The following is a 14,903-nucleotide window of genomic DNA, read 5'->3' on the forward strand; positions in this document are numbered from 1 at the left end:
TCACACCTCTCTTCTGCCTTCAGCCTTCCCTTAAATCCTCTTTTATCCTATTTCTGTAGTTCATTTATTTTTTTTCTCAGGATCACAGGATCATTGAGTCCAACTGTCAATCGAACACTGCCAAGTCCACAACCAAACCATTTCTGACACAAGCCAAGATGCTGCTGGCCACCTTGCCCCCCCCGGGCACAATGCCGGCTCCTATTCAACTGGCTGGGATCTCCGTTGCACTCCGGTGCAGTGCCCTCGCTCCCATTTCCCAGAACAGTTCCTGTACTGTCACACTCTTTTCCAACCTGCCTCACGGAAATCACCAGTCCCACCGGCCCTGACCCGCAGCAAGATGATTCCTGCTGGGCCCGGCCGGGAACCCGTCCGCTCCCCTACCCGCTGCTGCTTGGGAAGCGAAAGCCTCACCCCAAGCACAAGCGCTGCCCGGAGCCCGGAGCCCGGAGCCCGGAGCCCGGAGCCCGGAGCCCGGAGCCCGGAGCCCGGAGCCCGGAGCCCGGAGCCCGGAGCCCGGAGCCCGGAGCCCGGAGCCCGGAGCCCGGAGCCCGCCCCCTGCCCTCTCCGGGCGGCAGCGACTGCGCGGCGGGCGGGACAGGGGGAAGGCGGGGAGGGGGTGGCATGGGGGGGGGGGGGAGAGTCCGCCCACACGCCCAGCGTTTTCCCGTAGGGTGTGACGTCACACTGCTTCGTCCCCGTGACGTTGTGGCGGCGTGACGCAGGCACGCAGAGGGGCGCGCTTGTAAGTTCCCTTCCCCCCGTGTCGGTGGGGGCCGCGCCCCGGGTTGGGCGGGGGCGGGCGGGAGGCTCTGGGGATGGCGCGGGTGCAGCCGCGCCCTCCACCCCGGGCGGCAGCAGCGGCGGCGCGGGGCCGGGAGGCTGCCCCGCTGGCAGCCGGGAAGCAGGAAGCGGCGGAGCAGCGGCTCCCGGCGGCAGCGTTGTGCGGAGGTGGGCGTCTTTCCCGGCCCTGCCCGCGGCGAGCCGCAGGAGCCCCTCTGCCGGGCTGTGCCTTTGAGGCTCCGCGACCGTGGGTCCGCCCAGTCCCGGAACGCAGGTGCTGAGCCCGCCATCCTGCCGCGCCCGTGGCCGGCGGAGGGAAGGAGGGAGGGAGGGATCGCCGCCGGAGCCCGAAAGCGGCGGTGCGCGGCCTGCAGGACTCGGCCGGGCCGAGCTGGGCCAGCGCGCTGGTAAGGCGGCCCCCCGGGCTCCCGGTTGGGGTGTGACTGCACTGATCTGAGGCGATTTCACAATAAAGATCCGCAGAAAGGCAGCGCATTCCCAGTTTCTGCGAGTTACGGGAGTTAGTTCCACCCTGTATTTACACTTCTCTTAGTACACGTGGCCATAAAATGTTGCATATTGAGGGCCGGCGGTAGATGCCTGAGCCCTGTAACCGTGTGTCCGGTGTGAAATCCCCTCACCAGTGGGAGCCCGAGCTGAGCTCCGGGCTCTCAGACCTGAGTGTGCTTTGGAAACCTTCCTGCACCTCCCGTAAAAGCACAAATGCTACGTGCAGTCTCCTCGGGCTCCTCGGTTTTTGGAAGGAACCCAAGAGACAAAGGGTTCTTGTTTGTTCTGTGGCTGCAGAAGTGAACGCTGGAATGGATGTAGTGTTCCTGCAGAAGGTACCGAGGCCTGACTGAGGCTTGTTGGGACTTCTTGTTGTAATAATGACGTAAAGAATATATCCCATGTTCTAAGTGATCTGACATAGTGGGGTAGGCAAAATAAGGAGGGAAGTGTTTTTAAGAAGCATAAGAATTTTGGGAAGACTGCAGGGATGTCTGCAGTGTGGTGGATTTGAAAGAGTGTGAGTGTTGCTTGAATGTTTTGCCCAGAAGTCATACTTTGGCAACAGACTTACCTTAGCTCCCTTACTGAATTAAAAGTGATCTGATACATCTTACCTTTTATTTGCATTCTTTTACTCTTCAATTCACATTGCCTTGTGCTCAGTTCCTTTTTTTTTTTTTTTTTTTTTTTTTTTTTTTTTTTTTTTTTTGTTCTTCTTAAGTACATCTCTTTGAATCCTTTTAATTTGTCTTGGAGTTTCAGTCAACAGTCCAGCCCTTAAATGCTGTGTAGTTTAGCTGGCTTAATTTAAAATTTGAATTTGTACCTACTTTTTTTAACCAGTAATATGCTATTAAAAGTGGTCTTACAGATTAATATGCCATAATAAGAATGAAAGAGGAGGACAACATATGGTAAATGCACAGCTCCCTTGGATCAGAGTAGTTACCCTGTGCAGTTTCCGTGGTTTTTTCTCACAGGACCATTCAGCAAGCATTTTTTTTTTAGTAACCTTATTGTAGCTAGCTATTTTTAGTAACAGTAATTTTGGAAAGATATTTAAATGAAAAAACATGTTTCAAGGATGACTGCGTAATTTTTCTGCTTTAATAACTGCGAGAATAGGATTTTCCCTTTTTTTTCAAATTTAAAATTAGAAAGGAAAAGGAAGGAAAAAACTTCATGATAGTTGATATATATATATAAGTATTTTTGTGTAATAATTTGATAAAATGTTTATTCAAAGTTATTCTTGGGTAATGAGAACTTGGAGGATCGGAAGAAAACTAGCACTGTGGGTGGTTCGGATGGTTTTTTACTTTTGGGCAGGCTGTTAATAGGTTGTAGGGTAACTAAAATTTTGTAGTTAAAATATTTTTCAAAGCATTCATGAAGGAAATACTAGCTTCTTGTGTGTCCTCTTACTTGTCTCAATATCAGAACTAGCAATGACACTGATAGCATATGATGAGGTGTTTCTGATTTTCTTATGAACCTTTAGATGTCTGTAGTGATTGTCATACATATGTTTTTTTATGTACAGATTCAATGATTATGCTGCTTTAGATGGAAGGAGTGCTCATCTGTGACTTGGGGCATATCAAGGATTTTTATGTGCAGAGGTAATAGTTATGGAAGTGGTTCAGTGTCTTAAGTGTCTGTATGAAACTGGTGATGGTTTCATGAGTTTATTTGCATCTAGTGAGGGATAGGTCAAAGTGAAATGGTGAAAGTACGGTTTTGATCTGAAGTTACTGCATTTACAGTTACAGAAACTTAATGAGTTCTATAAGTATGTGGTCAAGTCAGGCATGTGTGAACTTTTATCAGTTAGCAATGCTTATTAAAATATTTATTATTGCATCGTCTAATCTGAAATACTGTTAATGCATGGTAAGCCTCAGTGGAGATGCCACTGTATTGAAAGTGAATATGTTCTTGTAGAATTCTGTTTTATTTGCCACTTTCTAAAATGTATGCCACTGTTTTTTATTTGATACGATTTTCTGTTCTTTGCTAAATACATTTTCTAAGATATTGGGACTTTGTTTTTTGTTTTCCTTGAAATAGGAATTGAGATGTAAGAAATATTTTATTGGCCATAGCAGCAGCAGGATGTATAAGGTGGGTATGCTGAAAAAACATGGTTAATATCCTTGCAGAATAATTTAGGTTTTTATTCTGTCTGGATGCAAAGAAATGATGTACAGTAAGCGAGGTTTCCCAGTGGTAGGTGTAGGTAGTTTACCTGGTTTTGATTGTGGTAGGCTGCTACATGTTTACCACAAGGTAAGGGTGTAGGTGCAAACAGTTTTATGTAGATTATATATTTGTAAGTTTAAATGCTTTTTTGTCTAAAGCTGGACTGAGAAAATACCATCTAGTGTTTTGGAATCTTTTTTTTTTTTTTTTTCTTTCTTGATCCCATTTAACCCAAACACGAAAACCAATTCAGTACTTCCCTTCTGACATAGACAGTTTTTTGTCTCTATGTTTTAGTTGCTGCTTATTGGTTTATTTGGTTGCTTTTAAAATCTTTAAAGACACCGAGGGTATACTCCAGTGAAATGAATTGTTTTCAGAGTTTTCTTAAAATATAGTAGTGATTCAGCAGCAATAGAAGATATTTTGATACTCATCCTTATTTGCAGTGAAATTAAGATTTTGTCCTTATCTCCTTAGACCTAGTGCTTCACATTTATCATTTTAATTCACTTACTGAGATCCAGAACATGTTTTTAAAAATATATATTCATGTTTTAAATTTTAATTTTAAAAGATTTTTACAAGACTGACATTGGCAAATAAGAGAATAGCAATGCTTGAATAGTAGTTGATCAGTTTCTAATGAAGTTTTTTGCATGTTGTTATCAAAGTTGAATGAAATGCCAACTTCACAGTATATTGATTAAAAGAATATATATGGTTTAGATACTAATTATTGACTTTTTAATTTTGAAATTAAAAAGTTATGATATTTTTTTTTTTGTTTCCGTGCTTTTCTTGCTGATGTATCAAAGAGATTTCTTACTGTCAGCTTAAAATGGCATTTGGAGAATGCTGTCATTTTTGTATTGTATTTGCTTTACATTACTATGGGTCTTGTCACCCTTCATGAAAACCCACAGAACAGCTGGGTAGAAACCATCCGATTCTGCATGTTGTATTTTCTAATTAATATGTCTTTGACTTAATATAGTATCATATTTGCAAGTATTGACTTGTCATTATTAAGTCGACTACGCCTAGTGTAAGTAATATTCAAGCTCTTTTATTTTTAAGGACTGATTTGGTGGATATTTATAGTGTAATTAGATGTAGGAAATGCCATCATGGTTTGTGGAGCAATACATCTTAATCTGATAATTCTTCCTAATTAATACAAAAAATGTAATCAAAACACCATAAACCTAACTGCTAGAACTGCACTGTATATTAAACAAGGGTACGAAAGTGCATAAATTAAAGAGAGACTTTCTTCATTTTGTAACTTCAGAATTCACTATTTTAGGTAAGAGCTACTTCCTCACCTAAACTGTGAACTATTGTTTGTGTCGTTGGTTCTTTCTTTCGTGGCTTTGAAGGGCATTCAGTACTGAACACCTTGCCTGAAGAGAGTCCAGCTGGTGTCCTGGTACCAGAACAGGCTTGGTACTGAGCTGTACATTATGCTTTTCAGATATTGCACAAATGCAAGGGAAAGAGTATAACATATAGCTCAGTGCCTCAGAGTTGTAATGCATTGTGGTTAAGGTTTTTAACAACAAAAACAAACTAATGTTTTTTGTAGAACAGTGTTTTGGTTTTTTGTGGGTTTTTTCCATGGAATCAAATAAAGAGTAGAATTATGCAGTATTGCATAATGAATATGTATATTTTCTAGTGTGAGACTTTTAGAGGCTGCCATAGAATATTAATTTCTGGGAATGCATCCTATAATTTCATTCTGTGTCTTAGTCCTTAACTGTTTTTCAGAAAGTTTAATCTCAAGATTGTTGGTTTAGGAAAGGTATCATGGTTAGTGCCAAGAAGGAATCATGTGCTGAGGTGAGCTTCACAGCTGGGCTGTCCCAGCCCCGCTGAAATGCCTCTGTCACCCCAAGTCACTGGGGAAGCAGAGAGGTAGGAGAGGTTTTGTGGCTTGGTTGGGTAATTGCCAAGAGAAGCAGATGCAAGAGATGGAAAAGCAGCCCAGAAAATTTGTTTCATCCAAGTAGGTATAGGAATTGTAGGGGAAAGGAACCACTCCTATCTGACTTCCTAGGACCTATCAGTGATACTGACTTGGGATGATGAGTGCCTCCTAAGTTGTTGTTTTATTAAGAATTTTTGCTCTTAGTTTTAGTTTGAATGGCAGATGAGTCAGAGCAGTGTTTACATACTCAGTCTTATGCATGAAGCCCTGTGTTATGGTCAGCTGAAGGCTGGAATATATTTAATGATTCTACCTGATCCAAAAGCATAAACTAAACCAAACAAACCCTTAAAGGTGTGTTGCCTTACTTCTTGTTGCATTGTTCATGTATTGTAAGCATCAATTGCAAGGGACTCTTTCATCTCTTGTCAGGACAACATTCTGAAAATGATGCATGGCAACAAATTGCAGCTTAGGCTGATATGATTTGTGTTGCACCCATGCTGCTTTGCCACTTTATGTATGTATATATGTGGTTCTTTTGAATGAATCAAAAAAATAGGGATATCCCTGTTACTGGTTTGCAGAGTTTTGAGCACATCTCAACTTTCTGCCTATGATTGATTTTACATAATAATACAGACCCCAGTTTTGGTGGATGTTTTGGCTGTCCTTGACTGGATAGCCTCCCTAAGTGAGATTATAGTCTTACAAGTTTTCTGTGAGTACCTGTAACCTCAGATCTGTATCAGGCTGCTGCTCCAATGATGTAGTTCTACATACACCAAGACATCAGTTTCTGACAGATTTTGGCATCGGTTACTGCTAATAATACACACTATCCTAAAGGTACAAGGATTTGAATCCCAAATATACTGCCAGGTAATAAAAAAGGATCAGCCCATAAAAACCTGCATAGTTCTTTTGTTTATGTAGGTATGCTCAGTGTGTGATGAATCCAGCACTCTGAAATTACCAGTCTATTAATAAAGTGTCCTGAACTGATACTATGGATGTTCAGTGCATTTTATTGGTTTTGTCATCAGCAAATTCTGAGGCTTTATTGAAGAAAAAAACAAAATTGGTTTTGGATTTAGAAAGAAGGAACTGTTCTCTATTACAGGGCTAAAACTAAGACCACCCAATGCCTTCAGCTGTTTTTTGTTATTTTCACAAATAGTTTGTTCTTTTAGCAGTGTTTAAGAAGAGAGAGTCGGTTTTATCACTCTATTACTCTTTTCCCTAAATGGCAATATGAAACAAACTACAATACTGTTCATGATTGAGAAAAAAAATCTTAGATTTTTTTTTTTGTTCCTTCTGTTTTCAGCTTCCAGAGTACAATAGGCACTTCTGGTTTCAGCTCTTCAAATGCACCTTTCTGTTGGAAATTTTTGTAAAGTTTGGCTAGATATGTACTTCTTCAGGGTCAGTATTGTTTCTATCCTATGATATTTTAGTAAATTAATTCAGGAATGTTACATGCTTTCCATATTTCTTGTAGGGCAAGAGGATGTAGAATGTTTTTGTCAGCCAGGTATACATGTGTTACCTTTTCTACTGGACTTGTAATTTTTCAGAGGGCAGGTTTGCTGTACTATGTTGCAGACTTGTTCTTAGGCTGAAACATACTTGGTGCCTATTTGGAGGCCTAAGTGTGAAAAGTCCACATCTGCAGCATAAAGCAGTTACCCTTGCACAGTCTGTGTTTATGTTCTCTTGTAAGCCAGTGGTTTTCTTTTTGGGAAGATACCCTGATGGGCATATGAAAAATATTTGTTGACTGTAATGTGTGAGATAGGAGGAAGAAATTATGCTGAAAGACAAAAATTGAACCAGAATAATTCAAATATTCAGATTATGAGGATTTATGTTAAGAATCTTGCTTCTGAGAACTCTGTTAACTTCTGATACCTCTGTGTATATTTCCAATCAGAATAAACAAAGCGTGATGAAGAGTAACATGGGGAATAAAATGCTATGGTAAAAATCAATCTCTTACTGTCATATAGGATGCCATCACAGTGTTTGTATTGCTGGATGCCTTCTCTAAAAAGGGAGGTAGAGAGGAGATTCAGAGAAAAGGCTAAAAGAATGATCTGTGGGGATGGACATTTGCTTGTATAAAGAGAAACTGGAAAAAAAGGTGTCTTTGAAAAGCAATGAATTTCATGAAATATACCACAAGTACATAGAATAATGGTGTGAAAAAAGTAATTCAGGAGCTTTTGTTGGTTCATTCTGTAAGAGTAAGGGTCCATTCTGTGAAATCAGGGACACAAATTGAGAAAGGAAACTCGAGGCAGGCTACATTTTTTAATACATTACTAAGACAGTGAGGTCTAGGAATAATTTTAATTTAGGAAATTTCTAATGGAAGTTGGATAATTTAGACTGTAAGAATACTTACATATGCTCACATTACATTTTTCCCTATAAGAATATAACCCCTCAGCTTTTTGTCATAAGGTTATTTTTTCCATTATGATTTTTTCTAAGCTCATTTGAAAACTATGTGTTGATTGTAGGAGTAAAGGAACTAAATTTGTCCTTAGTTTGTTTACAGGGGAAAGGGTTATAGCCTCTCATGAATTTCTGTGCTGTCTATCCCTGTATTAGGTTATATCTAGGTCACATACCTACTAGGTACTATGCCTGCTCTTGATTTACTGATTTACTTTGGTTTTCTTGAAAGTGGAGACACTGAGGAACATGTTTTGAGCAGTAATATCAGGGTCCTCATCAACTTAGAATTTTTGTAGGGCAGTTGTTTTTCTAACTTGCCACTAGTGAGACACTCTTCTGCTCAGCTTCCATTTTTCTGTTGCCTGGGCTTGTGCATTAAGTTGGTGTTCCTGCAGTTTTTTAGTCCAAGTCAGTTTGTTTTGTACCTAGAGCAATGGAATATTTAGGGAGGGTGAGATGAGCTAAGACTGGCCTTCTGTGTCATCCAGCCAACTTTCAGCAAGTATGCAAAAAGTAATAAAAAATAGCAGTGGGGGTATCTTAATTAAATGAGCATGCTTGTCACTCTGCCAGTCTTCTCTCTTGGCATGGTTCAAGTCCTGGAAACTGTTTGCTTTCAGTCTCTATCAAACTCAAATACAAAACTCTGTGATAAAAGCATCAAAAGCAGTGTTCAGCAGGAAAAGACTACAGAATCAAGTTTTGCTTATTCCCACGGAAATGGCCTTTTCATTCCTTTTAATGGAGGCTGCAGTTTTTACTTTTGGTGTGTTTAGCAACAGATTGACTTAAATTTGTTGTATTTGGCTCTAGAGCAGCAAAGAGCAGATGTCAGGGTGGTGCCGTGACAGGAATAAAACGATTCAGAAGGCTTGTGGGAATTTGAGGGGTGAGGGGGAAAATCTTCCTCCTATTTTTTCCCTGCTGTAATCCATATTATGATGTTTAGAGTTGGCATCCAATTCTAAACTCACCATGCTGCAAGGGTTGGTGCACTGAAGCAGGCATTCTTTTCCACAGCTGAAATTGTGGAAACAGAGTTTATTTATAAAATAAAATATGCCTGTGAAGTTATAATTGATACCTTAATTATGGAGAGCATGCCTTGAAAGATGGTAGCTTAGTGACCTGCAGGACATTTTTCTGGCTTAGAATTGCCAAGATTTATACTGAAATATTTTCTCTGTATGAATGTTAAAAGCAGAATTCCCCTGTCAAGGCAGAAAAACTTGAGCAACTGAGAGGTACTTTGTCAGGGATGATAAGCCTTAAATAATGGTCAGCTTTTAAACATTATTTAGGGTAGGAACATCTAAATTGGAAGCTTTGCTATTTGGAGATAGTGACTGTTTAAAAAATACAGCCTTAAAAGCCACCACTGCATATTGTGGGTTCTTTGCATAAGCAGGTGGGTGCCAGATGTACTTGGGATCCTGGAGAAGTTTGCTGCTTTGGTTTATTTCTTTTCACTTTTGTTGTGAGCAGAATGCTTCAAAAAATAGTGTCTGCTTTTTGTTTGTTGGTGTGGTTTTCTTTGGTGATTTTTTTTTTGTGGGTTTTTTTTGTTTGTTTTTTTCAAGGCTGGAAGTATAGTTTATAGATTATTAAAATAGTTGTGATTTAGTTTGCAGTAATTTTGATTGTAGGATGCAAAATTTTAAATTTGTGACAGTTCTCATCTTGTAGGTATAGTGATGAGTATAATGCTTTGCGGAGGTGATGAATATTTTGTTTTTCCTGTGCTGAAAAAGTGTTACTTACTCAAAAATCTGAGGGGAAAGATGGTTATAAATCTTCTGCTTTTCCTTGATGATGCTCCTTAATCTTGTGTTGGTATTTTAGAAAACCATGTTGCCTCCTGCTTTGGGTCTTTGTATTCTGGTGGTGATTATAGTAGCTCTTACCATTTTCTGGAGGGATGGGATCTGAAACAGAAGGAGTGTATCTTACTGTATACTTAATCAAAATATAATGAAAAAGTTCTGCTTTTTTTTTTTTTTTTTTTTTTTTTAAGTTAGTATGGTGGGGTTGTCAAAAGCGTATGTACAATAAATGTACTGTACATGCCCTGTTTTCAGGTCTTAGTCATGATTGTAGTATGCAGTTCAGATTTGAGAACGTTTTTTTCCTGAACAAGGTAAAATGTGCTGTTGTTGTTTTGTTTGTTTTTTCTTTTGAAAATGGGACAAGCTCACTTGCCTGTTAGCTGTGGTGTGTTGAGTTTTTTGGTTAGGTGGCTAATTTCAGCAGCTTGAAAGTGACCACCCCTGTGGTCAGAGCTGCTACAAGAGGACTGAGTGGAAGTCTTTTTCATCTCCTAAATGTAAAGGAAGCCACATTTGATCACCAGCTGCTATCAGGGTTATTCAGTGAGAAAGTCCAGTCCAGTCCAGTCTTACACTTCTGACCAGTTTAGGTTATGTTCTTTAGCTTAAGGTCAGGTAGTGAAACTGCAACGGAGTTCATTGTGTTTGATTAGCATGATTTATGTCTGTCCTGTACTTCATTTCTTCCAGGTATTTTTCACCTGACTGTCAATTTCCTGCACTGTGACACTTAAAAAATGTTAGAAGAACGGATAAATTATGGAATCTGTATTTAAAGACTTTTATATTATTTAATCACAAGTATTTGCAAGGTTTCTTCTACATTGTAAGAGTATGAAACTGGAGAGTGCATTTAGGCTAGATTAAGATCTGTAAGGATCATACCTGTTTAATTTTTTTCATTATTTTGTGCATGTGTTAAACCTGTATTTATATACTATCAGCTGTGAAGATAGCTGTGTATTGCAAGGAGAGCTGGTGGCTGTACCTCATCTGTCACCAAAGCTGAACAGAGTCTGGGTAAGTTTTTTCTGGGTTGTTACGATGCTGTCCCAAGACCAGAGCTACTGTTTGATGTACTGCTTCTCATAGTGGGGTTCTGCAGACCAGATTGCCCTAATTTCCCCTCTACAGAGTTAAACCTCGGAGGTGTCTCCAGTGGTATGTTCTGGAAATCCCACTCACTTATAAGCATTCTGGTTTCTGTCCAGAACAGAGTACCTGTGTGTGGAAAACCAGTTCAGTATCCTCATACTGCAGAGGCATACACATAGTAAAACTTAAATTATGCTCATTGGACTTTGTAGTCTGATGCAAGTACATTTATTTCTCATGGAAGATGCATGTAATTAGCAAAATTGTAAAAAATGCCTAGTATTAATCAAAAGTTATGGGACTAGTCATCAAATAAACTCTAGATGTTCCCAAAAGGGGAAGTTTTAAATGTCTGTTGAAGTCTAGTTGTATTACTAATAGCTGTATTTAGAAGCTTGATAATTTTCAGAACCTACTGACTTTGGGATTCAGTTTTTCATTCTGAAGTAGGTCCACAGGTCCAGAATATGGCCTTCTTTGCTCTCAGGTTTTTAAAGTTAATTATATTTGTTCCTGGAAATAGATGAATGTTAGTAACTTCTCTGTTCAAAATCATCACTAGTACTGGAATGCTACTAGTTTTCAGATATAAATTCTAAAGAGGTTCTGTAAAGAACAGAAGTGACCAGGTGGAATTTTTTGTTATTTGCAAAGGATTCTTATATTAGCAGTACACGCTGTTGTAAGCCACAGTGTTGCTTCAAGGTCCAGCAGTTAAATCAGTTAAAAAATTATGTTTGGAAAGGAATGGTCAGCTTCTGATGTGTTGCCTGCATTTGAGAGTTACAAGCACTTGCAAGTGCTGTTGTCATTGATTCATTTGCATCCTAAGAGTTCTTGTAGTTAGCTCATCCCTTTTAACACACTTAAAACCAACCAATTCACCTTGCTGTGGTTTTATTCACATTGGAGCTGTCATAGCTCACTGAAAAAGCAATAGCAGTATAATTTGAAGTGGTTTTACTTTAAATGTAGAAGTCTTGAAGACAGAATATCTTGCAACAACGTGGAAATATTTTTCTGTCAGGCCTATGGTGTTATGTGCTGTGGATAGATTTGCATCAAGTTTTTACCCATTGAAAATTTAGTTACTAGTCTGCTGTTGTGGTTTTTTGGATGACATTTTTTATGGATATTGTATGGCAGAATATTTAGTCTACTGTGGAGACAGACAAATTTAGGAGAAGTTACTTTCATCTCAGAATAAGGTGTATGAAGTGGGAGAATTAGTTCAGTTTGTTTTTGCAAATCACCAACCCTTAGAAGTGGGATTAAGTTTAGTTCAGGAGAAAATGAAATTTTTGTTTAGAAACCTTTGTTTCCAGTATGAGGTAATGGTGTTTATCTCTCTTCAGTTTCCATCTCAGTAAAGTAGAAAATACATTTTTTTCATATTTCAGTGTTACCTCCTGAAAAACAGGATTTAGTTACTTGTGCAGGCCATAATTTGAGAGGTAACCTTTTGGTCGTCTTGATTGTTATTTTTTACTGCACCATGTCTGCCCTGTTTATATGCCCATACTCAAGATTTCTTTTGGATTTTCTTTTCTTCATTTCTTCAGCTCTTTTTATTCAGTGACTCCATTGTACAGGTAGCCTTCAGGCAAGTAGACTTCAGTCACGCACGATCTGGTTGTGGATGTGACAGTGGTGATGACAAAGTCTTGTGTTAAATGTGAAGGGAAGGAAAAGGAAACAAACCAAAATACAACAGAACAGGTGAGAGAAAGAAGATTGGTATTAAGGAAGGTGGAGAGGAACACCTGAGTGACAAAGTGAAAGAAAATAAAGGGCTGGTGTGGAGATGCATTGTAAACGTAATGTGTGATGATGCTTTTCTGGTTTGTAATTTTAAGAACAACCGTGTTCTTTAAAAGGGTAAGATAATTTATTGAACTTTTTCATCAGAAAAGAATCTTTACCACTTTTTGTTAGATCAGATGCACACTAATACTGATTTTATGGGAGTTTATTTTCAGTGAGAATGTGTTCATAGTTTTTATCAGCATAGTAATAAAAACATTAGTATTTTGCTTGCTATATTGCTTATTTTTCCTCTCATCAGGGCTATGTGCTAAATCTTAGCAGCATTTTCTGTTGGTAGATATAAAGGAATACAATATTCTTAGTGGGGTGCTTAGAAGAATTGTCTTGCTACAGTAAAATTGTTCCAAGGTGTATGTGAAGAGCATGCATGTATGATTGCTCTTTACCTTCCAAAATGGCATTTGAAGGCTTTGTAACTAGATTGAACTACAGCCAGCTTACTCAGATTCCCTCGAGAACATGCAGGGTAGTTTGAGCCCATTCTGTTGAGCTGTGGGGTTTATTTCAGAATTTTGGAGATTCGTTTTTATGGAATAGATACTGAGAGAGTTTGCATTCTTGCTTGGACAATGTACTGTTTATTTTGGAAGGAAGTTTCCCAGGACTAAATAAGAACAAGCTGTTTGACCACCTTCTAGGGAGGAGACTGTTTGGTCAGCATAAAGTTAAAAGAAAAATCTCAGAAGATACAACTGACCATTCTTATGTGCTGTTTGAAACGTTTTCATGTTTCTTCAGGGCTTTAATTACATTGCATATACATGGCAACAAGAAAGACCAGAGATTTGTTCTTTTCTTGGAAGTACAGCTTTATCACATTGTTGGGAATTTATAGCCTAGTAATACATAGTACTTTTTCCATTCCTGCATTTTGCAATTGGTTTGTACAGCCGCATAGCTTGGCAGCCAAGAGCTCACTTTTTCATGATTTTTTTTGGCATGAAAGGGTTACTGTTCACATTTCCTGTGCAATTCTTTCTGATCTTGCTGGGCTGTAATTACTTTCTTGATGTTAAACATTCCCAGGCTCCTATAACCTTCTAGCCCGCTTGCACTGGCCAAGTTTTTCCCAGGTGATCATGTGGGCGAACCTCCTGTTTTGAGGATAAAAATCTCTCCTTCCTGTTCAAGATAGGCTACATACTCATTCCTTTGCTGTGCATCCCAAGAGAAATCTTTTTAAAAATAATAATAAGGTAACACATCACTCTTTTGGAGTCAGCTTTAGCAGCCAAATAGATGACAAATAAAGTGTGTGGGTTTAGAATTTGCTGAATCTTCACTGAATGACTGCAAGTTCACATTTAAGATTATTCTTAATACATTTGGAAAAAAGGTTATGATATAAAAAAGACGGATTTTGACTGCAGCTTCTTACTTTTGACCATACAATTGGCAAATCATTTTAAGCTTGCTTGAATGTAGAACTACTTAGTTGAGCCTTCAGGATTTTTTTTCTTTTGAGTTCTTTGCAGTTCAGAGAATGCTGCATATCTTATAAAAAATGTGAGACTATTACTCCGTTCTTTTATTTTCTATGTAGTTCAGTTATCCAGCGTTTCTCCTGGTTTTAAGTTTGTGGTATAGAAGCAATAAACACAAGGTACATATTTTTTAAAAATAGAAGTAACTGCATACTGCTGAAAAATGCTGGCTTTAGAGGTGTGAGAACTGAAGTGCTCTGTTCTGCCAAGTTACTGAAAGGTCCTACATGCCCCTGCTCATCTGTTCTTCAGCTTTAATCTGGAGGAGCCATGTCTAAGAATGCAAGTGAAGTTTGCTTTCTATGATCTTCATGCTGTTTTCTCGCTGCACCAAGAAAGATGCAATGTGGTGATGGTAGGGGTGTTCTTAGGCTGTGAGGAATTATTGTGCTGATGGATGCATTGGCAGTGGTGGGTGGTTTGTGTTTTGTTACTGATGATATCAGAGCAAATAGCTGAGGATTCTGTGCACTGTTGGTTCAAATAGCCCAAATTTTGATGCTTCATTCAAGAGCAATCTCATTAGCTTATTTTCCTGTTAGAGATAATTTGTGATTGTAATCCTAGTCTTACTGCCTCCTGCATTTAATTGGCAGCTGTGTGAAATTCTCAGGCTGCAAGTTCTAGTTCTAGTTTGTTTACCTGTGGTATTGTGGTTGCTACTCCAATACTCCGAAGTTTTCCCAGTAACTGGCTGACTGAAGCCTTGTGAGTGCATAACTGGGTTTGAGTTCAGTGAAGTTATACTGGAACTTGTTATATATGGAAGCA

At 39.2% G+C, this 14,903-nt stretch overlaps 1 protein-coding gene across 14 annotated transcripts in view; it reads left to right on the top strand.

Moving 5' to 3' along the window:
- The first annotated feature begins 731 nt into the window (after positions 1-731).
- The window catches only part of ZNF438 (zinc finger protein 438), a 50,816-nt gene continuing 36,644 nt past the window's right edge, over positions 732-14,903 (top strand). For 4 of the 14 annotated variants that reach the window (XM_071734881.1, XM_071734889.1, XM_071734887.1 and 1 more), the window contains exons 1-2: positions 814-1,193; positions 3,370-3,423. Coding sequence is in view for 2 of the 14 variants with exons in the window: in XM_071734877.1 (XP_071590978.1) it covers positions 822-954 (133 nt within the window). In the remaining 12 variants the exon portion in view is untranslated. The other 10 variants (XM_071734882.1, XM_071734888.1, XM_071734894.1 and 7 more) reach the window with 6 other exon arrangements.

Source organism: Heliangelus exortis, chromosome 2 (assembly GCF_036169615.1).
Source record: "Heliangelus exortis chromosome 2, bHelExo1.hap1, whole genome shotgun sequence".
In the NCBI taxonomy this organism is placed as follows: Eukaryota; Metazoa; Chordata; class Aves; order Apodiformes; family Trochilidae; genus Heliangelus; species Heliangelus exortis.